This window comes from Marmota marmota, unplaced genomic scaffold (assembly GCF_001458135.2).
Source record: "Marmota marmota marmota unplaced genomic scaffold, marMar, whole genome shotgun sequence".
Lineage (NCBI taxonomy): Eukaryota > Metazoa > Chordata > Mammalia > Rodentia > Sciuridae > Marmota > Marmota marmota.
In genome coordinates this window covers 5,958,991-5,984,248 of record NW_026000206.1, presented here as the reverse complement: position 1 = coordinate 5,984,248, position 25,258 = coordinate 5,958,991, and the positions used below count along the sequence as shown (strand labels likewise).

General features: G+C 51.1%; 1 protein-coding gene across 1 annotated transcript in view; it reads left to right on the top strand.

Moving 5' to 3' along the window:
• The window catches only part of Cpxm2 (carboxypeptidase X, M14 family member 2), a 96,441-nt gene extending 79,414 nt beyond the window's left edge, over positions 1-17,027 (top strand). Inside the window, exons 11-14 of the mRNA XM_048791452.1 lie at positions 4,700-4,997; positions 8,396-8,535; positions 10,350-10,449; positions 15,711-17,027. Coding sequence (XP_048647409.1) covers positions 4,700-4,997; positions 8,396-8,535; positions 10,350-10,449; positions 15,711-15,976 — 804 coding nt within the window. The 3' untranslated portion in view covers positions 15,977-17,027. The remainder of the gene's footprint in view (positions 1-4,699; positions 4,998-8,395; positions 8,536-10,349; positions 10,450-15,710) is intronic.
• Positions 17,028-25,258: the final 8,231 nt, after the last annotated feature.

Below are 25,258 nucleotides of genomic sequence, written 5' to 3'. Positions count from 1 at the left end.
TCAGCATGTGGTCTCCTTCAGTGGCCCACAGCCCAGGGCTGAGCAGGTCCCCAGAAGGTGACTGAAGGAGACAGATCATGGTGGTACCCTGTGGTTGGTGGGGATGCCCACAGGCTGATGCAGGGTTGGGATTGGCCTCTGAGTCTTCTGAATCTTTCTCCTGGTTTTGAGTCCAACCCAGTTGGTCCATAACATCCCGATGATACCTGGCAAACTTAAGAATTCAAGTGATGCTATATTTTGGGAGCACTTGGATCAAAATTGGAATTGGTTGCCAGCTCTGCCCCCCCGCGCACCCCCCCCCCCCGAGGTCACGGAGACATCCCATTACTCCAGCACAGCCAGGCTCAGCTCCCCAGAGTTCAGACTTTGCTTTAAGCCTGGAATTTAGTTTTCTAAGCTTCTCATTCTCCAGAAGTACAGGAGAATTACACACCATCACCAATCCCTCTCTCAATTATGGACAGTTTAGAGGTGAGAAATCAGCAAAAATAAGATTTAATTAACAAGACCAATAGGCTTGACATAAGGAACCCATAAGAATTCTACAACCAACAATTGGAGAATATTCTCAATAATCCTGTAACATTTTCAAAAATTGAGGGTGAATGGAGCTATGATGGAATTTCAGAGAATAGAACTCAGGCAAACACGATCTCATCACCTTCTGTCTGAACTGGAAGACAATGATAAGACGAATGAAAAAATTAGTATGTATCTAGAAAAAGTTTTAAAATCTTCTAAATAATAGGTCAGAGGAAAACAATCATACTGGCAACTCAAAAAATATTAAGCAAATGGTAACAAAAACATTATATATCAGAATTTGTGGAGTGCAGCCCAAAATAGTGCTTTAGAGAAACGTGTATCTTTAAATGAATTTATTGCAAAAGAAGAAAGGCCAAAAATTAATTTGAGAAGTTATCAAAAAGATAACAAGAAACTCAAGTTAATGAAATGATTAAAAAAAACCCCACAAATACGAAGTAATTTGTCTGCAGAAAGGAGCATTTGATAAAGCTTGAAAATAATTCACAGTAAAATCTTCAGTAAACCTCTGGATATACAGGATTAGCTTTCCAGGTGAGAAAGCCTATTTTAGGCAAGATGCACACAGGCTTAATCATAAAAGATTAATAAATTCAACTACCTCAAAATAAGAAAATCTACTCATCAAAAGATTTAATAAACTATAATGATAAGCTGCAAACTGGAAGATGTTGTTTACAAATTATGTAGCTGAAAAGAAGTAGAATTTTCGAAATATGTATAAAGAGTTTCAAGAAAAATGTAAGCAACCCTGTAGAAAAGACATGGAAGGTGGTTCACAGAGGAGGAGATGTAGGGCTGGTCTCACCGGAAGTGTGGATATGTGGAAGTGTGGATGAGAGAACCTTGCACATCCACCAAGCAGCAAAAATAAGAGGCCCAGAAACACCCAGATGTCAGACAGGATGGGCCCAGGGGGTGTCATACCTTGGTGGTGAGAGTCACGACTTTGGGGACCAGCTTGATTACCTTGTGAAACTGGGACATTTCCACATCCTGTGATGTTACGTGCAATTCCAATGCTGTGGTACAAGGAGGAGAAATTTCAGCAGGTGGGTACCAGGTGACAGCGCCAGAAAGGTCAAAGCACACTCTCCATTACAGCCAAAGATTGGAGGTTTCTTCATGCCGTCCTCTTAAGCATGAATAAATTGAGATCTTAGTGCTGAAGTGACAAAGACTGAACAATGGCTTGAGAGCATTAGAAACATCAGTTGAGTGGAAACGATGGAGAAGACAGCTGTCAGCGTGGTCACTCCCTCTCTTCTTTAGATCAAGAGCAAATGAAACTAAATCGCATATTTTGGACATATTTTTGATAATTCAGGCTTTTAATTTCCATAATATTTAGTGTTCAGTAGTTTCAGCTGAATATTTAAATATCCAACGTAATTTTATGTCCCACTTATACTATTCAGTGTTTGCATACAGACTGCAAATATTATAAGAGACATTATAGACTAACACTTATAGTATTTTCCAGAATAATGACTTTGGTTTTGAATAAAAACTGGAGCATTTGAGCTTACCCCTCCCCCTGCCTCCTTTTCCCTAAATTCTTCATTCTAAGAAGTCATTAGAGATTGAATTTAAAATAAAAATAACAACTTTGTAAATGTTAACAAAAAGGGGTTGTTTTAAACAGATTTCAGTAAAAATTTCTATACAAATATTAATAATCAAGTAGCATCAACACTGACAAACACTAAACTTTCTTTAAAATCCCAGGAGCTTCAATTGTAGCAGCTGCAGCACAGAGCCTTATGATAGACATAGGCTAAATTATTAAGACTGAGAATATGGGACAAGGTAAACAAGGAAAAGTGAAGTTTACAAGTAAGCTATATCAGAAAATCAACTTCCAGAATATAAACAATTAATTACCACAGCTGTAATAAATCTCTTAAGAATGGAAGACAACAAAGTAATTCTTATCACAATATACCAGTAGTAGAAAACAAATTAATTATTCACAGTCTAAGAGGCTTTCCTTGGGGGAGTACACGAGGGGAGGGTGCAAAAGCTTACACAATTGAAAATGTGAAATAAATTCAAACTAAGATTTTATGAAAAAAAAAATTAAGAATGTTTCCCTTGAGGGAAAATAATTTTCTACAACTACTAAAAAAATCACCTGTGAAACTGTGCTGCTGGCTGACACAATGGAGGTTTTGGATTCTTTGTAGCAATTGCAGCATAACAAATGGCATTTTTCACAGCATAACTTGAGGGAAAATGTTATCTAGTTTGAAATCATACAGAAAGCAATTAAAAATTATTTTAATTATTCATAACACACAAATTTTTCTGGGTAGCAGCAGTTGCTCCTGTACTTGCCCTTTTAGAAAGTACGAAACAGAAGCAATAGAGTCGGGAAACAAACTAAAGGAAAATAAGAGCAGCAGAGTTAAATTCAAAAGCAAATCCTTAGATACATTAAAGAGAGCTTAAAATAAGGAAACAGTATTGCGCAACTCTCAATTAAACTAAGTAAAGTGCACTGCCTAAATATTTACCGATAACATTTTCCCTATGTTGCAAATGCAAAATCTACTTATTGTTATTGTTGATATACATACATATTTATATTTAAAAAGACATTCACTATTGTAGCCCTGATAGCTCTCTTCCAGTATTTTTAACCATTCAGATATATTTTGGGGGAATATTTATTCACATATATTTTGGATATTTGCATATGGGATGAAACAGAGAAAATGAGGTTCATTTCGGGAGGCTGTTCCCTCTGAGTGGGATCCAGGGGTGGGGCGGGTGGAATCCGCAGGAGCTATGAGCAGTCAAACAGGCACCATCCCAGTAAGCTGGGAAGCCCCTCAGGGGCCGGGGCCCACTTTGTCACTTGGCTTGACTTGTCGATACCTTCACCCTCATTCTTTTCCTCCCCACTGACCGAAGCGCGTCCCAGAGACTGTGTCAGTCACCCATCAATTTTTCAACAGCTATCTGTAAAAAATGGAGACTCTTTTTCAAAGCCGTATTTACCATTACTATATAAACTAAATGATAATGAGAGAATAATGCACCATATTCTATTACCGTTATTATGTCAAATAAATAATGTCTTAATATTATAAAATGTCTGGTCAGTGTTCACACTCCCCCCCGTTACACTGGTCAGTGAGTTCTCTTCCTCTCCATTTTCCACTCTTCCTCCATCCTCTCTGAGCCCCTCTCATCCCACCTAACCCCTCAGCTTGCTCAAGTCAAGAGCCACATAAAGCCGTGGGTTTCATGGGTTTGAAGTCTTCTGAGTCTCCTTGAAGCTGAGGGTTTTCCCTGGGATCCCGTGGTCTGTAACACTGGATCCTGAGCCACTGGGTTCTCTGTGGTGTGTTCTGCTCTCTGGTGCAGCCAGTTGTGTCCCGTGATGTCACATATGCTTCCCTGGCACCTCACCTCCAGGCAGCTGGCGTGGGACTGAGCCTGGACAGAGTAGGTGGGCGGGCCTCAGGGGGGCCGGGCCACTGGGGCTGCTGAGGTAAATGGCTTTTTGTGGGTGCACATTGGCCTTTTGTCTGTGCTACTTCTTTGATGCAGGGCACAGTTGAATAATCGTGACAGAAATTGTGAGGCCCACAAAGCCTAAGATATTTACTCTCTGGCCTTTTGCACAGAGAGACAGCAGACCCCTGGGCTGGTGCTCGGCCACACTCGGGGTGCTGGTCTCTCGTGCCATTGGTAGCCGTGGGTGAGTGTGCGGCCTGTGAACTGATTCAGTGGTGTTGGAGTGAATTATCGCTCTGCCAGTGACCCTGGAGCCTGGGGCAGGAGGATCACAAGTTTAAGGCCAGCCTCAGCCACTTAGCAAGATTCTGTCTCAAAAGAAAGAATAAAAAAGGGCTGGGAATGTAGCTGCAGTACTGTGGATTGAACCCAGCCGGGGCTTCTCACAATGGTGTTCACTGGAATGTTCCCACCATGGAAATCAGACACTTCCCTGGCTTCCCTTTTTTTTTTTTTTTTAAATCCACTGTTTTCACAAGTCCAGGTTCCCCAGGACAGATTTTGAAATTCTAGCAATTCTAAGGTTATTCTAGGAAATTCTGCTGTTTTGAACAGGCGGCTGTTCTGAGAGCCGGGGTGAAGCGGTCTCTGTCTCATGGTACCCATCGGTTTTCCACGCTCACAGGTGGCCGCGGAGACCAGAGCGGTCATTGCCTGGATGGAAAAGATCCCCTTCGTGCTGGGTGGCAGCCTGCAGGGGGGCGAGCTGGTGGTGGCCTACCCCTACGACATGGTGCGCTCCGCGTGGAAGACCCAGGAGCACACGCCCACGCCCGATGACCACGTGTTCCGCTGGCTGGCCTACTCCTACGCCTCCACCCACCGCCTCATGACGGACGCCAGGAGGAGAGTGTGCCACACAGAGGACTTCCAGAAGGAGGAGGGCACCGTCAACGGGGCTTCCTGGCACACCGTCGCCGGAAGTAAGTCTCATGGCCCTGGGGGACATCACGAGGCCGCGCACTCACAGACAGCTGGCCCCACAGGAAGGGCACAGGCGACCCTCAGTGCCATCACCAAAGATCGCTGCATAGACCCTCCTTTACTCCCGCCTGGGTCTGGGAGGTGGTTACTCTCCTTTTATAAGTGAGATAACGGGGCCTTGGAGACCGGTGGGGGTCTGCCAAGCAAGAAAGGGGTAAGTTGGGGTCTGCCTGACCTTGCTCTTGGCCACTGAGCTATGCAGACGTTATAGGATCACAGGTGGGCGAAAGTGGACATAGTGGTGGTGTTGGACCCCAAAGAAAACCCCGTGAGGAAGCAGAGCACACTGTCACAGAGCTGGGCTTTTACCCAGAGCTGTTCTGGTTTGGGATTTGCTGTGCCAAAGCCTGTGAAGGGGATGCGCACTGATCCCACGCTCAGGTGTGAAGTGAGTGGGCTGCAGGTGTGTCCAGAGACCCCTGCATGGTAGAGACCATATCTGCTGTCCACTGCAGGCCAGCAGGCCTGGCCTCCAGACTCATCACTGCACGTAGTCAAAGCAGCTGTGTGCAGAGTGGGGACCGTGAGGTGTTCCTTCTAGAATCCAATAGGCCTGGAGATGCTTCCACCAGAAAACTCCACCTTGCTTCCTGACTCTGGCTGTTCTCATCCCAAGGCTCCTAATCCAAGAGGGATAAGGATGGCATATTCCCTAAGGTCCCCAGCGTTGGATTACAAGACCCCAGCCTAATGCTTGTTGCTTATTTTCTTGACTTTGTGAAGGTTGGTTAAGCCAATGATGGATTTGGAAAACACTCTACATCAGAAAGACCTGGATTCAAATTCACCTCTATCACTGAGAGGCTGTGTGACCCCGAGCAAGTTAGTTTACCCCCCGAACCCCTATATGTTTCCATTAGTAAAGTTGACATGATGGAGGTCATGGTGGTGGCGATGGTGATGTCCCCTGAGGGGTGTCTTGAGAAGGTGGAGGGGTGGGCTGCTCAATGTCTGGCGTCTCAGAAACCCTCAGGGCAAGTTCCCATTCCTGCCCTTTTCTTCTTCCAGGGCAGATTCACTGTTGAATCTCGTTTTTGATTATCTTCTTATTCTCTGTTCACTGTACCAATGAGTTTTCATATGACTTTACTTGGCTTTAAATTTCACCTTCACATGATTTTCATGTATATTTCCACCCTTGGGAAAGAAAAAAAGTAGAACTATGTGTTCCCATGGCCATTTTAAAACACAGAGAGCCTCCCTCCCCGACTCTTTCTCTATTGTACACCAAGTGGAGGTGTTCCCTCTTGTCTCCACCATGATTTTTGCCTCATATGAAATGTTGAAGATCTGCAGATCCCCGTCTATCAGGAAGAGTCCCTAGGGGCAAGTCACACTTCCCACGCTCAGTTTTAGCCCCAGGACCCCACCTAGGGAAACCTTCAAGTGCAGCGGTTCAGGGGTTGCTGTGACTACGCTGGGTGCGGTCACAATGGGATTGGGGTTGGGTCACCGTCAGCGTCACGCAGAGTCAGCTGTGCCTGACCCCTCTCTTGCTTGGCAGACCCCCACCGGTCTCCAAGGCTCAGTTATCTCACTTATAAAAGGAGAGCAACCATCCCCCAGACCCAGGTGAGAGTAAAGGGGGGTCTATGCAGTGATCAGGGCTGCGTTTTTCTCTCTCAATTATATTTCCCATTATTCCAGGGACCTGGTGACGGAGCCCTTGGTGGCTCGGGCCTTTTTAATCATCCTCCCTCGTGAAGGGTGACAGTCTGCAGGCGTGTCCTTTGTAGGTTAATGAAACGTGATTTCTCACTCTCACTTTTTGTCCAGTTCTTCCTGGTTAATGGGGGAGGGAGAGCTGAGAACCAGCCCAGTCAACTTCACAAAGCCACCGTGGGCACTGTGCGCATGGAGCACCATGGTGACAGATGTTGGGTTCTCTGTCCCAGGCCTCTGGTCCTGTGCCTTGTCCTCCAGGGAGGCAGGTGCACAGAGCTCTGAGGAGCGTGTGGCCCTGTGTCCCCCATGAAGCTGGTCCAGTCTGAGAACACCAGGGGGTGACCCCCACCCCAGCCAGGACTGGAGGCCTGACAAGCGCTGCCCGGTGCCGCAGCGCCTCGTCCCCTATGCTCTGATGGAGGAAGGTGGCTGTGGGAGCCGTCCTCGCAGGGCCTGGCCCTGGATGGCGTCAGCAGCAAAGCCGGCCTGGCCCGAGCTTCCCCCAGTTCTGCTTTCTCATCCTGCCGCTCAGGCTTCCCGACCTTTAGAGACATTTGCAAAACGTCTCCTTATCACCTCATCAGTACTGCAAGGCCCGAGAGGGTGGCCACAGACACTCTGTGTGCCATGAGATGTCCGCCCCCCCCCGTGGAGAGCCGTGCTAACCCAAGTGGACCCTGCCCCGGCCCCGAGGCCCTCTGCAATCCCTCTGAGGACTTGCCTGAGTGAATTGACTGGGCACGGGGCCAGCTTTCTGCAGCCAGGCCAGGCCCTGGCGGAGGACTCACATTCCCTGACACAGCCACACCGTCCACCGCTCCTGTCCTTCCTTCTTTTATCACAATTAGTGACCAAAGCCCATTGCTGCTGGCTTCTGAGTGATTGGAACCCAGAATCTGGTAGAGAGTGGCTTTTGCACAAATATTAGGTGAGGCGGTGGCTTCACTGGTGGCCCCCCTACTTGGGAATGTCACCTTATTGGGACCATGGTCTTTGAAGTTGATTACACTAAAGACCTCAAGATGCAGTCATCCTGGGTCACCCAGATGGGCTCTAAAACCCTGAGAAGTGTCCTTATAAGGGACAGAGGAGACCATGTAGAGACAAGGCAGAGAGAGGGGAACACCTGGGCCACCAAGAGCAGAGAGGCAGAAAGGGAGCCCCCAGAGGCTTTGGGGGAGCACCTTGATCTCACACGTCCAGCCTCTAGAACCACGGGGAGTGAGCTCCAGTCCGTTTTAAGCCAGACGTGGCCCTTAGCAGCTGCAGGCTGGGAACCTTGCACAGAGCCTGTCTGCCTGCCCAGAGTAGGAAATGGCTGAAGCTGAGGTCCATGTGGCTGTGGAGATAGATTTAATTCAACACTTCAGAGCCCCACAGTGTTAATGACTGATAGTGGGTTAAACTACCTTAATAAAATAAGTACATAAAAGCACCTACTCCAGCCCTTCCTCTGTCAGTGACGCCTCGGGCAGTGTCCTCCCCTGGGCCCTTCCCCCACTCCCTGCCCACTCTCTCCAGACCTCACTTCTGTGGTCCTCCAGGTGCTGGTCAGTGGTAGGTGCTCAATGCCTCTGGGTTTAGTGACGTCCTCCGAGTGCTCGGGAACACCCCTGCTGGCTCCCCTGCCACCAGGAGCACAGTTCAGGGAGAATGTCCCTTGGCTTGGCAGGTCTGAATGACTTCAGTTACCTGCACACGAACTGCTTCGAGCTGTCCATCTACGTGGGCTGCGATAAGTACCCGCACGAGAGCGAGCTGCCCGAGGAGTGGGAGAACAACCGGGAATCGCTGATCGTGTTCATGGAGCAGGTGTGGCGGGGCGCGCGGCTGGGGTGGGGCAGCTGAGGACGGGGCTGTCCTGTGGCTGAGGGCGTGGGCTGAGTTAGTGCTCCAGATCCGGCCATCACCCTGGTCGTCACCATGGCTGGCACCCTGGCCAGCCACAGTGCTGCCCGGAACCTTGGCCTGTCTGCACTTGGCCAGAGCCCGGGGCGGGGTGCGGGGGAATGCTCCAAACTAGTGGGGCTCCTCCTCACGCTGGTGGCACAGCCAGTGCAGGGCTCTCGGGCGCTGTATGGGGAGTGGGTGACATTGTCTGAGCAGGTGTGCCCACAGCCCGTGTCTGGTGGCTCCAGGGGCAGTCCTGGAGCTGGAAGGCCAAGAGCAAGGTCAGCAGGTGGCTTCCTCTGATGCTGCTCTCTGTGGCCTGAAGATGGTGGCCCTCTTGCTGCCTCAGGAGGTCACTCCTCTGATCATGTGCATCTGTGCATGTCCAGATCACCAGTCCTGCTGGATTAGGGCCCATGGCTTCATTTGACAGCCTCAGTCGGAGGCACTAAGCTTCACATGATAAACGTTGGGGGGTCCAGTGCAGCCCATGATACCCCCAGGCCTTCAGAGTCACCGTTGCAGGGTGTGGCGTGAGATGACTGGAAGCACTTTTACCAAGGTCCTGCAGCCAACTGATGAGGCCCTGAGTCTTCACAGGGCCCCTGGAACACCTTCCCTGCCCCGTGTTCTCAAGACACACCCATGACGGAGCATGAATGAGTCAGCCAGGTCTAACGCTAAAGCTAGCTGCATCATAAAGAGGCCCAGACTTCCTGGAGATCAGGAGCAGACTTCCTGGAGATCAGGGGGATATGCCAGCATGCATAGTGAGCCCAGGACTCCACCAGCATACCAATTAGATTCTGCTTAACCCCCGCTGGAGGAAGGACAGTCCTGGGGCTGCACACAAGGTGCCCTCCTGTGGGTTATTGTATATGAGTCAGAAGCTGCAGGCAGCCCGTGGCTTGGGTACCAGCTTCCTGGTGCCTGTGGCTGCACCTCTGCACCTGGAACTGACCTCTCAGTCTGCCCCACGAGGTCCCAGGAGCTTCAGCACAGCCCCAGTGAGCTTCCCTGGCATAAAAGATGCAAGCCAGTCTGCTCTCTTGAGAAGCCATGAAAACATGTCTGTCCCGACCCAGGAATTCGTGAGGGATGGCACCTTCCCCTTTGCATTCGAGACTTGACTGCAGCAACTCGTCATTCTGAAGCAATGATCTGACTTAGCCAAAGAGCCTCCTGTGGATACGAAGCCTGGGCCGGCCCAATTGTATTCATGAAGAATGTCTTTGGAAATGAGGACATGTCACCTTGGATCACCATGTCATCCTACACCGGGGGCTCGAGGCAGGAGGTTCAGAGTTGACATGTCTCCTGATACAGCTGATGAGCAGAAGGTGCCCAGGCACAGTGGGCCTTTCTAGAAAGGCCTCAGTTCTTCTCTTTCCTCTCTGACTCTTCAGTCATTAAGTCCATAGAGCCCAGGGAAATCCAAATAAATGTGTCTTATCAACATTAAGTTTTAATTTTGGGTGGGTGTATTTTTATGAATTCTTGGATCCTGATATTTTTTAAGTCTGTGGAATATTTTAATTTTAAAGGAAAACTTTCTGGTGCATGGACCCCTAAATCGAATTCAGGAAAATGCACTGGGTCCGCGCAGAGCCAGGGTCCTTGGGCTGGCCTGGTGCAGGGAGCGTGCTTGCTTGGCAGGCACGGGGCTGGCTGGAGTTTGGGCCACTTCCTTGTGCTGAGTGTGCAGAGCTCACTGTGTCTCCCCATGTCCCGAGCAGGTTCATCGCGGCATCAAAGGTCTGGTGAGAGATTTGCATGGAAAGGGGATTCCAAATGCCATCATTTCCGTAGAAGGCGTTAACCATGACATCCGAACAGGTAACGAGGAATGTCTATAAACTGTCTTTCCATAAGAAATACCTGTGTTCTTGAGGTGTTTCAGTTCTGATCATGACCCGAGTGCCAGAAACTCCTTGCTCAGAGCTAAAGTAGAGTCTCCTCCTTTCCCTTTCCCAAACGACCCCGGGGAGCCAGGTTTTCAGCCTCTGCTTCTGGCTTCCTGGGATGGGCTTGGAGCAGCCTTTGGCTTCTGGCTGCAGTGGAAGTTTCTGAGAGGTGGAGGAGGCAGCAGCTCCTTCTCCCCTGGGTCATTGCCTGTGCAGCAGCTTGGCACCCAGGTCAGCAGGATGAGCCCTGATGGGTAGGGCAGGCAGGCGCCCCTAAAGGGAGACGCTGTAGACTTGGGTGTTCCTGCTCATGGAGGACCTGGTGGGGCTGGGGTGGAGCCATCAGAAAGGACGCATCCAGGGAACAACTGGGGTGGGGCAAGAACCTGGCCTTGACTGCAGATCAGAGAGGATGCAGTTTTTTTGTTGAACCACAGAAATGACCAAATGTGCTTTAGGATGTAAAGCTGACGATCACAATGAGCCCACATGCTGTTTTGGCATCTCCCGCCTGCTGGACACTCTCCATAGCTTTGCGTGGGTTGACTCCTGTCTTTATAATGCTGGTCGCTAGGCGAGGAAAGGAGGCACGTGAAGAAGTGCAGCAGGGAGACCCAGCTCCCATCTGCTGAAGGACAAAGGGGCTGGGCTGTTAACTCTTGAGGGACCACCCATTGACTTCCATTTTAGTGAGTGTGGAGAATTCAGAATCTTGGATACTCTAAGGGCTAGAAGATGATATCTAAAAGGCAGTACTGAAATCTTATTCCAACTCTTTTGCAATACCCAGTCTTGCAAACTTGGTTTCCAGTTCCTAAAATACCAAAGTAAACTCACACTTTTTTCTTTCTTTCTTTTTCTTTTTTTTTTTTTTTGACTCTTGGGATTGAACCTGCCTGGCAGGGGTGCTTAACCATGAGCCATATCCCCCGTCCTTTTTATTTTTTATTTTGAGACAGGGTCCTGCTAAGTGACCTAGGGCCTCGCTAAGTTGCTGAGGCTGGCTTTGAAACTTGCCATCCTCCTGCCTCAGCCTCTTGAGCCACTGGGATTACAGGTATGTGCAGCTGCTCCCGGCTAACCTCACACTTTCAAATGCATTCATGGTGTGACCACACAGTCTCAGGAGAGCAAAGGACTGACTCTCCCCAAGTCCCCCGGGTCACTCAGATGCAGCAGTGGCATGATGCTGTCTCATGTGACCTGTTACCCACTCCCTGAGAACATCTGCACATGTTCTTTCTTTTCTTTTTTTGTGCTATCCCTGTGAGGGAGACAGCCCATTCTTTCCCCTGTTCAGGTGACAAGCAGAAGCTCCAAGAGGCTAGTTGGCCCCATGGAGTTTCCAGAGATGAGCTGGGTTTGCATTCGGGTCCCTACTCCAGGTTGGGCTGGAGTGTCACCTGCAGGTGTTCTGTAGCATCCACTCGGGGACACTGCCGTGGTGCTGGTGACTTGAAAGTGATGTGGAAAGAAGGTGCTCCCGTGGTCAGGGTTTCAAGCCCTCAGGTCCCAGCACTGTCATCACCTGGGAGACCTCAGTTTAAAACTGAAGATGCCAAGTTCCAGGAATCCCCAGTCCCTGGCAAACAGGGGTGGTGGCTCCTTCCACAGGGCTACTCGCAGTTCCTTTGGACTGAGCCCACGTCAGGGTTGTCACCGTAGCCCCTCCTTCTGCCTGGACCTTCTTCCCCCAGGGAGTCCTTGGCTCCTCCCTCAGCCCTGCCCAGGCTGCTCAGGTGTCACCACTCAAGGCAGCCATCGGTGACCACGACCTAACACTATGCACCAGCCCGCCCGCCCCGACGGTCCCTCTTAGCACCCAGCTTTGTCTGGGGAACGTCTGTCTTCTCACATACTATCCTTGAACCCATGTGGCCGTCCTCACCGCCTGCAGCTGTGGTCCATTCAACTGCGAGGAGACACAGACCCTGGGACATAGGAGGAGGACAGGCGGGGTCCACCCTGGCCTTGGGTTCAGTGCCACTGATTTAGATGGAAGAATCATGTCTGAAATGCCACCGCGTGGTAGACGGCCTTGTTGGGCCGTAAATTGCATTCTTCCCATTTAGTTCTGACTTATTCACTCTGTATTTTCGGAAGCTTTTTACCATTTACCATCCCGGATCCGACAGCGGCTGACCCCGAGGCTTCGCGCCTCATTGCTCGTGACTTTGCACACGGCAGCCCCTCAGAGGCTCCGCCTTCAGTTGTTCATCTGTTAGTTCAACAAATGTGAACCGAGGACCGTGAGGTGCTAGAGATGGGTCTCTGGCGGTCACTATGAATGAGGGAGGCCATTGGGTCTGGGTCTGCATAGGATTGGTATCTTAAATATCCCTTAAGCGATCCTTTAAAACAGCGATTCCTAAAGGCGTCTGGGTCATTCCTTGGACTATTTAGTGCCTGGGAGGCAATGAGAGGGTTTTCAACTGAGTGGGAGGGAGGGAGGCCGTGGGCCACAGAAGCCTGGCTGAGCTCTGCATTTGAAGCCCCTGTATTCAGGGAGGCAGTTTGGATGAGCTGATGGGACGTGCACTTATTCCCCCCGTAAGCGATTTCCCAGTGTGTTCTCCTGACAGGCGTGTTCCATACTTTACATGTCCTGTTCATTTTATTGGTCTCAGTGTCTTTGGGAGCTCAACAAAAGCTCTGAATTTTCCTTGATTTCTATCTGACACTTATTTGACCAGTTTTATTGACAAGTTTTGTTTCAGGAGGATTTTGCATAAAATAAACAGACAAATTCCACAGGGAGCCAAGCACCCAAGGATGCTTTGGAAATGCACATGAACGCGTTGCTAAACACCTGACTTGGAATTCCACTGTGGACTGTTCTTGTTTGGTTGATACCAACCTGACCTGTTAGTGGATGGACCTTCATGGGCCTGGGCTGCCCCTGCTGTTCACAAATGCCCAGTGATGCCACTCCTTATCCCTCTCCACTGTGGCTGCTTGGGGTGTTCACCCCTGACACCAGCAGATCGCTCAGGGGGACAGGAACCCGCCTCTGTGCCCTACATTTCATCCAGTATATGTTCATTTCTGGTTGTCAGGGGTAGGAGCAGAGATAACAACCTTGGGGATAAGGTGGGGAACCCCTGGCCAGGAGCTCCCAGGAATAGAGCGCCTGCCCGGCCCAGGTGAGAATCAAGCAGGTCAGGTTTCAGAAGTGGACACTGTCAGAGTACAGAGCCACACTTCCTGTTCACATCTTCCTGATAATTCTGTTCATTCTTCCAACACGTCTCACTGAGCACCTACTAGGTGCCGGACTGGAAATGCTGCAAGAGAAAAGAAGGGGACTCCTCTCCCCAGCAATGTGCCTTCTCATGGAGGCCTGCAAGTGAGGATAAGGGAAAGACTTCAAGTTCAGTGCAGACCATAATCAGGGCCAGGAAAGAGGGGGATGTGGAAGAGCTGAGGGAAGGACAGCTACTGAGTCAAGAGTCCAGGAACAAAGAGAAGCTGTGTGGCTGGAGTGGCCACTGTGGGCAGTGGCCAGCGATGAGGTGGGCAGGGCCACAGGCCTGAGCGGGGTTTTGCTGAGTGCTTAGCTCTCACGTGAGTAGGGACTCCTCAGCTGACAGGGACACTGTCTCCTAGTCCCTGGATATTGTCTGATCTCCCTGTTGCACAGACATAGCTTCTGCCTGAAGTCACGCCTCCCAAGGAGCCTCCAGCCTGATGGGAACACAGGCCCTGGCACCTCAGAGGCTGTGAGACAGAAGAGGAGACACTGGGGAACGTGGCACGTGGAAGGACAGGGCTTGCTCTGACTCCTCGGACCCTCCAGGCCACTCGTGATGGAGGCTGCCGGGTTATTCCCTTCCCCACACGTGCAATGTGATGCCCAGAGAGGTGAACACCTTTGTGTGAGGCCACACAGCTAGTAACTAGCAGGTCTGTCCTGGAACAGCCAGTCTAGAGCTCTGGGAGCGAAGGCTGGATTTGACCGAGTACTAGGCTGACGAGTCCCTTGTACACTTACAGCACTCGCAGCGTCAGGTTTGAATCCACATTATGGTCTCAGTCATCGGGACACCGCGTGCCACGCAGTGAGCTCTCTGGAGCACAAGTTATTATGAAAAGGGAATTTCAGGGGTGTTTGTTTGCCACAGGTGCATGCGGTCTGCTACATGGGGACCCCGTGAGAGAGGCCAGGTGCCCCCTACACACACACGGAGGGAGGTGGCTCCCCGTTTTCCCCTGTTCTTCCTTTTGTGAAACTGCAGGGTTTTCTACAACACAAAATGCCTTCCTGGCTTTTCAGCAGACGAGAGATTCCTGGGGCTCTCCTGGCGCTGAGCTCAGGCAGGTCCCCTTCGAGACCTTCACGGGACCTCCACCCTCCTCTCCTTCACCAGCGCTGTCCTTGAGAGTAATGATGGCCTCCTGCTCCTGTCTTGGCCCATTGCTAGGCTGGGAAGTCCTTCCAAGTGTGTGTCCAGCACGCTGCCAAGTGCCCTCATTGAATGGGATGGAGAGACATGAGGGAACAGGGGCCAGACGCCATCTTAGCACAGCGGGTGGATATGGGGAGTCTGCCGTACAGCGGGTGCTCACAGGGATCAGTCAAGGCCTGGGCTGGCCCCTGCCAAAGGCTGTCCTGAGGCACAAGAAGCCAGGGGTGGACCCTGGTCAATTAGTACCTGCTGGGTAAGTGGCCTAACTGGGGTCAGGGTTCCACCTTGGGTCCAGCCACAGCTTGTGAGCTCAGGGCGTCTCTGCCTCATGGCCGCGCTCTGTCTCCCTCAGCCCCAGCCATGGAACGGTGGCTGTGGAGTGGCCGCAGGTACCAGCCCCTCCGGGTTAGCCCGTTCCTCTTTTCAGAAGTGAAGAACCTCATCCCTTTTAGAAACTGTTTCCCTGTATTTGTAGCCATGCCAAGGACATCAGGAGGCCTGATGGCGTTTTGTGAGTTCAAGTTCATAATGAATGGCTGGTACTGCCACAGAGAGAGGAGTGGTCACGATCATTAGGGGTGTAGTACATCCCAAGCCCCTTCCTGTTGAACCCATTACAGCAGCTTCCAGTAGAGGGAGAGATCTTGGCCTCCAGAATGCACTAGGGCTTGCTCTGCCCGCTCTGGCTGGGCTCAGAGGCTCTCTGCGGGGGGGCAGTCTTGGAACAGGCCACTGGTATTTGTGTTAGAAAAGAACTGCTCTGAGCCGCCCTGGTTTCTCTTCACAGCCAGTGATGGGGATTACTGGCGCCTCCTGAACCCTGGCGAATACGTGGTCACGGCCAAGGCCGAGGGCTTCACCACCTCCACCAAGAACTGTATGGTCGGCTACGACATGGGGGCCACGCGGTGTGACTTCACGCTCAGCAAGACCAACCTGGCCAGGATCAGGGAGATCATGGAGAAGTTTGGGAAGCAGCCTGTCAGCCTGCCTGCCCGGCGGCCAAGGCTGCGGGGGAGAAAGAGACGGCAGCACGGGTGGCAGCACGGGTGACCCTCCTGGACGGCTGAGACTCATCCCAGACTCTTGCGAAGGAAACCCACCCTAGTAGTAGCCTGTAGAGGACTCGCTCAAGCTGTTTTCTCTGTAATTCAAGAAGCATCTGGGGAGTGGGGGGTGTGCATTGGAGGTTGATCCGATGCTGGAGGCTTAGGATGTTTTCTTTCCATTTTTCCAAATACCTTGGACAGAGCAGCAAAGAAGGGCTGGAGGGGACAGAATTCGCCAAGTGAACCCCAGGAGCGGAGGGAGCCACTCTGGGTTCAGGGCCTCCCGGCTGCGCGTGGAGGGGCCAGGGCTTCCCCGCTTGCGTGACAGCAGGAGTTTCCTCTGCATTTGCGATTGGCACAGCTGATGTTGCAGCAGTCCTGAGCCTGCCGTCCCCAGTGCTACCATTTGGGATGCTCTTGGGTGCCCTTAGAGAACCCGCCCTCTCTGGCTGGCCCCAGGACATTTCGAGCTGCTACAAATAAATGCTGCACTCCCACGACAATAGGGACATTACCAAGTGAACATCAGTGGGCCTCGGGGTCAGCCCAGTATCCCTTTTCAGCAAAGATTGTGTCCACAAAAGGGGACAGAAGTGCTTGCTGGGAGCCAGGCAGCACTGGGCTTGTCGCGTGCAAGCTGGGCCCCAAGCCCCCAACTCCCTGCTGGCCCAGCAGGCATGGGGGTCAGTGTCTGGGGTGGAGGAGCCAGAGGTGCCGGCCTTCCAGAGGTGCCACATGAGTTAGTCTGGGTCTCCTCTGTGTCCTGCTGGGACTTGCAAACAGCCAGGAGAAGGTCGGCCTCCCAGCCTCTCTCTGCTCCTGCTCTCAGCCTCCCCAGCTGACCTGTCAGGTGGGAGTTACTTTTGATGTGTGGAATGCAGGTCTTCCTCCTAAGACTGAAGTCCCTGAGAAACCCTGAGGCTTACCCATGGAGCCTCAGAGAGGGAGGGCTCATTGGGTTATCAGCAAGCAAACAGCTATGTGTCACTTTTTATTCGTGTTGCTGCCTCATTGATCTGGGAAGAATGGGAAAAAATAAAGAAAACAAATGGTAAGAGTCTCCCGGTGTGCCTTTTCTGGATGGTCTGGTGGCCACCCATATGCTACTGCCATTGCCTATCTCTGAGGTCAGTCACCCTAGAAGAGCTGCCTCCTGGACCCCTGTAAAACAGCAATGGCACTGATAGCTCTATGTTCCCCACCCCGTTCCCAGGACAGACAAGTGGTGGGGACACACAAGTGCCTCCTACAGATGCCAGTGAGTGTCTCTGCAGTAAAGTCCTCATGCAGCTTTGATGATGATCTGCACCAGGACTTGGCTGACTTCTGATAAGGATGACATCATCAGGATGGGAGGCTGTGCAAGCCGTGTGGTCTCTGTGTAACTGCTCGGCTCTGAATGTGCACATACATCAATGAGTGGACATGGCTCTGGTCCAGTGGACCTTATTTACCCCAACAGGTGGCAGCTGGATTTGGCCCACAGGCTGGGGCATCATCGACTCCTGCTGTAAACCCGTGTTGTCCAATAGAACTTCCTGAGATGGTGGACATGCTCTGTTCTGTGCTATCTAATGGTAGCTGCTAGCCCCGTGGGGATGCCGAGCACCTGAATGTTGGCTGGTGAGACTGAGGACCAGGATTTTCTAGTGTTATGTAATTCTAATTAATCTAGATTTAACTTTGAGTAGCCATTTGTGGTTGGAGGCTACATGTTGGGCCACACAGCTCTCAGCCAAGCCCTTCCTAATAAAATCCCACCCCTCAGCATTAGAGCTGTAGGTGCAGCTATAAAACACTTAAAATTGTAACCCCCACTCCCAACCCCCCCAACCCCCACTCCCAGGTCGACGGCTCCACATCTGCTCAGGAAATGGTGCATTTGTGGGGTCTCTGCCACGCCTGACCTGGAAGCCGAGCCCTGGCACTTGGTGCCGTGGAGCCTCAGGCTCACGGGCAGTGTTGAGCCCTGAAGTGTGCAGGGCCACCGCACGGTCTCCAGCCTTTACGCAGGCCTCCGTCCTCCCTGCAGACCTTCTTCGTCAGGCGCCACAGACTCTAAGCAGAGCTCTGGCCTCCAGGGCTGGCAGTGCCCTCAGGTGTGTGGTCTCAGGCAAGCCCATCCTAAGAGACAGTGACTGTTTCTCTTTTGCTGCTGCAAAGCGAAGCCCTAGGTTTGATGAACTCCGAAGGTCAGGCTGGCTGGGATGTTCCCTGGTTTTTGGAAGAAAGCCAGAGCTCGGGTTCCAGAGCTCTGCTCTCAGGAGTCGGGAGTGGCCTCTCTCCTGGGCCCTCTCCATGCACAGCGGCTCCTCGCAGGGCCTTCAGCCCAGGCCACCTCCCCGGGCCCAGCCCCTGGGCTTTGACCCCTACCTGCCGTTCTCAAGCAGAGTTGTGCTCCCAGCCCTCGCCTCCGGCTCTCCCAGGCAGCCCTCCTTCCTCTCAGGACCTCCATGCTCTGGGACAGTCTGCCCTCAGCACCTCTCAGAGGAGTTGTCCTTCTACAGGCCTCGCTGCCCTGGGTCTGGAAGCCAGGCGGGGCCAGGAAGGTCCGCTGGGGTGTGGGCTGTCCCTGGGAGTCAGCAACCCTCCGCCCCATTGCCTGGAGTCCTTCAGAAGAGCCTTCAGGATACAAAGCATTTGAAAGCTCAGGCCTTGGGGCCAGGTCTGGGTTCCCAAGGGCAGGAGCAGTGACCCCCTTGGTATCTGTCCCCCAGGGCCACGCTTTGCTCACAGCAGGTGTGAGTACTTGTGCGGGGGACAGTCTATGCCACCCGGAGCCTTGGTTTTTAAGATTCCCTTACAAGTTGAGAAAATGTGACTTCAGAAATTGAAAGCTGGTCATTTGAATTTACCGAATGTGTTTTTACCTCTTGAGTTTCACTTGTATAAGCCAATCTTGGACTTCACTGAGTAGAAACACTATCCATTCAGAAGATGGGGGGTCTGTTTTGTTTCAAATGTCCTTCTATAGGATAAGATCAGCCTACAGAGAATCTACAGAGAATCTACTATTGTTTGTCATCTGTATTCCCCACTCAAGTCCCAGGTGGCTGCACTGCCATTTGACTGCCACCTCTGTTTGATGCTGAGACTGTTTGTATGGGACTGGGGATTGAGCCCAGGGATGCTTAACCACTGAGCCACATCCCCAGCCCTTTTTACTTTTTGCTTTGAGACAGTTGCTAAGGCTGGCTTTGAACTTGCAATCCTCCTGCCTCAGCCTCCCAGGTCTCTGGGATTGTAGGTGTGCACCCCCGCCTGGCCCTATTGAAGGGTTTTGAGGGGCGGTGTGGAGCAGAAGCTCAAATCAGAACTATTCAGTGATCACAGCTTATTTTCTGTGAGTTTGGGGCACAGTCTTTCACAGGACTCAGTCCCTGCACAAAGGGATGTTACAGAGAACTGTAGAACTGCAACACGTGGTTACCCTGTGCAATCAGCACAGGTCTGAGTGGCATTGGATTCCAGTGGTATTTTGCATGGCAAGGCCAGAAAGGTCTCCCAGAGTTGCAGTTTCAGGATAAGCTCTGAGTGGCACCACCCTGCCGGAGAAGCTTGGGTTTCCATACCATTTTGGGTTGGTGTCCCCATACCCAGTGGGCAGCCACAGCAGTGGGGGTGGCCGCTACCTGCAAAGCCACAGCCCAGTGGGACCAGCCAGCTGCTGCTGAGACCTATGGTTCCTGGGCTGACCTGTTCTGAGGCTGTGGCGGCTGGTCCTTCTGACTGTGGATCCCCATCACTTAAACACATCCCCAAGTGACCAGGGCACAGAAAGTCCCCAGAAAATTAGGAAAATAAAAATCTAAGAACTGAAACACGTGGGTGAAAGAATCTTTGGGTTGCTTCTGGTGTGTGCAGAGGAGAGCAGAGTGCCTTCCTTGGAGCTGAGGGCCACTTCTGAGACCAGTGCCTGCAAGTATGGAGCCAGGCCTCCTCTTGCAGACTGACTCATCAGGCATAGTTACTTGGAACTTGGTGTTAAGGAGGGTTCTGAGGCAGAGTTCCGGCTCCGTGGGAAAGACTGCTGTGATTGATTAGCCACGCTCTCTGGGTATGGGAAGGGGTGAGAGTGGGAAGGCAGCCTTTAGGTCCAGCCCCCACCCGCCCCCTCCAGACAGGAAAACTGAGCCCCTGGGAGGGCCATGGATCCCCCAAAGGCATGTTCCACTAAGGGCAGGAAAGCTGCCAGCCTGGGAAGCTGTCTTGAGGTCCTGACAACCCTGGGGTTTGACATCTTGGCCTGCAGGGCCTGACTTTCTCAGGAGCAGCTCATGCCTCCAGGCAGTGACAGAGCATCCCGGGCCACAGGCCCCTTTTGGAAATGACAGGAATGAAGAAGGAGCCCTCGTTGGCTCAGCATGTGCAGGAAACCAGCAAGGAGCAGGTTACAGCAAAGCCCTGAAGAAGCTGATGGGGCCTGATTCCTGTGTCACAGCTCCAGGTCGGGGTGGGACCACCTGACAGCCAGTGATCTTCTGACTGCCCGTCACACTTGGTTTTCCACTGGTGACGCTCCTGGAGGTGCAGCTTCCGTATCCCTCACTGCCCTGTCCACCCCATGTGTCGGGAGGTCAGCAGCACACCGGCAGCGTCGTGAGCACAACCTGGCCCGGGAGGGGATGGCGGCCCTGCTCGGTGCTCACTGGTGCCGGGTTTTGCAACACTGTGCCTCGTGCACTTGCCTGGATCCGTGGGAGGGCTCTCCCTGGAGCTGCCCGCAACCCCTCTGGAGCAGCCTGAGCAGGGAGGATCTGACATGTGAGCCCATCCTGGGAGTCCAGCACCTACCAGCTGGACTTGCCTCCAGGTCCTTCCGAGTAGCCTTCAACAAAGCCAGGTGTTTGAGAGTCTCATCCTTGGGGCTCAGGATCTGGGTTTGAGTCCCAGCCCTGCTATGCTCCCTGCACGGCTGTGGGTGAGTTATGAGCCTCAGTTTCTCGTGTGTAAAATGGGCAGAGTAACTTACCTCACATGTAAGCCTGGGGAGGAGACAGAGGCCTTGAGGAGAGGCAGCCCCAGGTCTTCAGAGGAAGGAAGAAGCCCACCAGTCCCTGCACCACTCGGGGGTCAGTGGGATCGAGAGCAAAGGGCTGGAGCTTTGGGGAAGGTGAGCTTGCTGGAACCCCAGACAGCCTCTCCATCTGAGCAACTTTGAGCAAGTGACATCATCCTCTCAGGGCTGATTCCCCATCTCCAAAGTGTGCACAGTCACTCCTGACTTTTGGGGTGGTTGTGTGGGTTTGGTCCAGGGTAATCTATTTAAAACACTGAGAACTTAAACACTGAAGTGACCTAGAAGCGAAAATGGGCTGTAGTTAGAGAAGAACGCGGCTGCTTTAGCAGGGACAGGCAGCTTCTCCTCGTGTTTACCATGGGGGCTCTGTTGAGGGCCACAGCCGAGTCGGGATGACGCATGGCATTTTTGCCAGAAGTAGTGGTTGAGAGGTGACACCAGCGAGCCATTAAGATGATGACTTTTGAGTTCTCGCAGAGTTCCCGTTGAGTTCCGGTTGAGCTCTCGCGGGGATTCCTGGAGAGTTCGCGTTGGTTGGTGAAGTTCCGGTGGAGGGAGTTCCCGTTGGTGTGTGGTGTGTTCCTGAAGGAGCCGCGTGGGTGGCGTTCGGGAGAGTTCCGGGGGAGTGTGCTGGTGGAGTTTGGAAATAAAGTTTGTTCCTGCTTGAGTGGCTCGTGATTTGTGCCCAGCCAGACTGCGGCAGGACTCCAGGGAATCCAGCAGATCTACCTCTGGGTGCGCACTCCAAGAACTGGAAACCGTGAGCACAAAACCCAGCGTGAATGTTCTTAGCAGCAACTTGCTCTGGATAGCCAGCAACCCATAGTCTGGGTGATGGGTCAACAAGAGGTGGTCATCCTGTAGTGGCACGTAACTTGTCCATGAAAAGGAGAGAGTGCTGTCACCTTCACCAGCCAGGAGAAGCTGGAAACCATCAAGCCAAGCAAGAGAACTTAATCACGAAAGGCCACATGAAGGATTCCATTTCTGTGAAATGTTCAGAGTGGGCAAATCCACAGGGACACCGTAGACCAGCAGATGTCTAGGGAAACAGGAAGATTGGGGCAGGTGCAGGCCACATAAGTCAGGGGGTTTCCTTTGGGGTAAATATTCAAAGTTGATTGTGGTGAAAAACCCCAGAGTTGAATGTTTTTAATGTATAAATTCATACACTTTAAACTTATAAACTCACAATAAAGCTATTTTTTAAAAAATAGGGTCATAACTGAATCATTTTCAAATACAGCATTCCAGGCAAGATCTTTGGTTGTATGAGCAATTTTTCTGATTATATATATCCTAATGAAGAGGAAGACAGATTCCTATTGAATATATGCAAATAGCCACATAAATCCATCCTGAGGAGGGAGACTCAGGAGAGGTTCTGAAGTCAGGATTAAAAGCCAAGTCAAATACAACCCAGTGTCCTTGTTTAGCACCTTCACATTCTGGAATAAGCTGACCCTCTGCTTGAGGACAGGTCATGGGGTTCTTTGAAGCCAGGACTAATTTAATAATAATACTAAGATGCTGTCAATATGCAGATCATTCATGGTTGTTTTCTTCAAATACATCCATAAATAAACATGTAAAAACTGAATTCTCAAAATTCAGTTCCCATATAGAAAGCATTAACAGTTATAATCCAAAAGTCAAAAGCTCCCTGGGTCCTCCATAAATTTCAAACTCAAAGGTATCTCGAAATTAAAAAAAAAAAAAAAAAAACAAAACTGAGAAATGTCACTTTAGGACAAAAGTACTGTTTGATTTGTTCTTGAAAAACAGAAGCACATACGCAGTTGTATTGCTCTTCACTGATATCTGGTGCAGTCATATCCACTTACATCAGTTATCAGGTTGATCAAAGTAAACACTTTTTCATTGAGCAAACTGCAGGGCAATTCACCGAGAACTGTTGCCACACACCTGCATTTCAGCCACCTGACAGAGCTGGCCAATTCTCTGAACCTCCTAACTCCATGTTCGTACCCCCCTTAGAAAACCTCTAAAAGTAGCAAAAACCATGTTCATGAACGTGGCTCAAAGCATACACACATAAGAATCAAGTGCCTGTAGACTCAAATCCATGCTTAATAATCAGTGTTTCAATATGCATCTTACCAAGGAAGGGTCTGGGCATCTGATGACAATCCATTAATTCACGAACTTTAATATCAGCCCAAGATTTAAATTGCTTAAAGATCTTAGAAATTATGTTCAACCTGAAACATCATGAAATGGATTTTCTATTAAAATATAGAGTTTCTCAGGATATTGATTCAATTTAGTTGAACACAAATCTACTTTATTTTTTTGTAGCCCTCAACATTAACTGAGAATGTTAGCTTATTTGATCAGCAAATATGAATAAGTTTAGGAAATAGCACACATAGTAGAATAAAATATTGCTCATATTATTTATAGCATTAATTAGAGAAGACATTGGTGTTTCTATGAAATCCCAATCATTCAACTAGTCTCATTTATCAAAGATTTACCTTAATTATGTGGATTCCTAAAGTACTTGTAAGTTAGCTTTGCTGGTACATTTAAAGTATTATGAGGTTAATGTCCTTGTTTTCTGAAAATTTTAGGAAATTTAATTTCTGTGTTTATCTCTTTACACCAATCAGAAGGCAGCTTCTTTAATTTAAGGGACTTTTAATATGATTTACTCATAACCTCTGGATACAGCGAATATAAAATACACAATGAGAGAGAAAGCTTGGGGGTGAGCTGAGTGGGGAGCATTGGCCTCCTGTGCATGAAGCCCTGGGTTCAGTTCTCACCTCTAAAGGACTCTGGGCATTCACAGATGACCTGCCCTTGACCCCGTCCTTGCATCTCCTTTCCTGGCTCATCTACCACCTCCTGAAGGCTGAGCTGATGGGACAGAACCCAGTTCACTTTTTCCCAGTGGGTGGGTTGCTGCACTGTGAGGGCTGAAACCCCTGCTCCCCCTTGATTTTGGTTCCCTCACTTGGGCCTGGGCAGGTCCAGTGCTTCGGGACTGGCAAGCCCCACTTGGATCCCCTCTTCCTGCAGGGAAGTCAGCACCTCTGAATCTTCTGCCATCGGGGGTGGGAAAAGGTTTGTTTTGTGACCAAAGAAACCTTCCTTGGCTGAGCTCTCGGTCAAGAGGCCTTGACTCCTGTTCCACCTCATTCGCTCCTGCCTAGAGCCTCCCCGAGCCTCTAAGGAGGGCGCAGAGGTGGCCAGCAGGGGAGGACTCACGCATTTCCGCCACACTGTGGAGAGCTGCACAGCCCCTCTTGGTTCGGCAGGATCTGGCTGAACTGTGAGCCAGCCAGAGAGAGGCTGTGAGGTCAGGAGCCAGGGCTGCAGGAGGAGGAAGACCAGGAGCTGGCCGTGCCTCGGAGGGGAGGGCTTGGAAGAATCGGAGAATCCTGCACTGTTATCAGAAGGACCCTAATTGCTCCAATGACCTAGTGGGATTATCGTACCTCCTTCCAGGAAGGACATCTGTCTGCTGTGAGCAGGGGCTGCAGGAGCCCTGAAACTGCAGGTTTCCCATACAGTAAGCTTTGTGTCAAAACCTGTTGAGAATCTGCTTGACCCCACTCTGATAGGCACTGGGGACTCTCAGGTGGACAAGTCCCCAGCCTCTTCTGGGAAAAGGAGGTGACCACAGAGACCTGCAGGTGCTCTTGGAGGGGTATTTCAGAGACAGGTCAGCTCTCCCTGAGGACCAGAGGTGGCATCAGGCAAAAAGGTGCCCTTTCCCTGGATGGGGAGGAGTTTACTTGGCAGGCAGGGGAGGGTAAGGGCTGGCTGACCTCTCCAGGGAGGAGGGACACGGGTGGCAAAGGGGCACGGGGTAGGAATGGCAGAGAGCGACATGGGTGTGTCATGTTCAGGAGCATATGAAGGCCCCTCGTAGAGGGGAAATCCCGTGAGCAGAGCCACATAAGCCAAGAGGAGAGCAGGGCAAGAGGGAGCGGCCCTGCTGCCCGGTGAGGCCTCGAGTGCCCTGTGGGAGCTCCAGCAGCAGGCAGCAGGGGCCATGCACGCAGCTCCCAGGGACGCCACAGGAGCAGGAGCGCAGCTCTGTGCGGAGCTGTAATGGGGCCATCCAGAGTGGTTACTTCCTTCTCAAAATAGGCACGTTAAAAAGCTTCTTTCTAATAAATGGAGTGGAAAAAATGTTGAATTCTTAAGAAAGGAGGGTAAATAGGCTTTTAAAAAATCAAGCCACTGCAGGAAGGGCTTCACAATTTAATTGCAAACTTACATCTGCCAAATCTG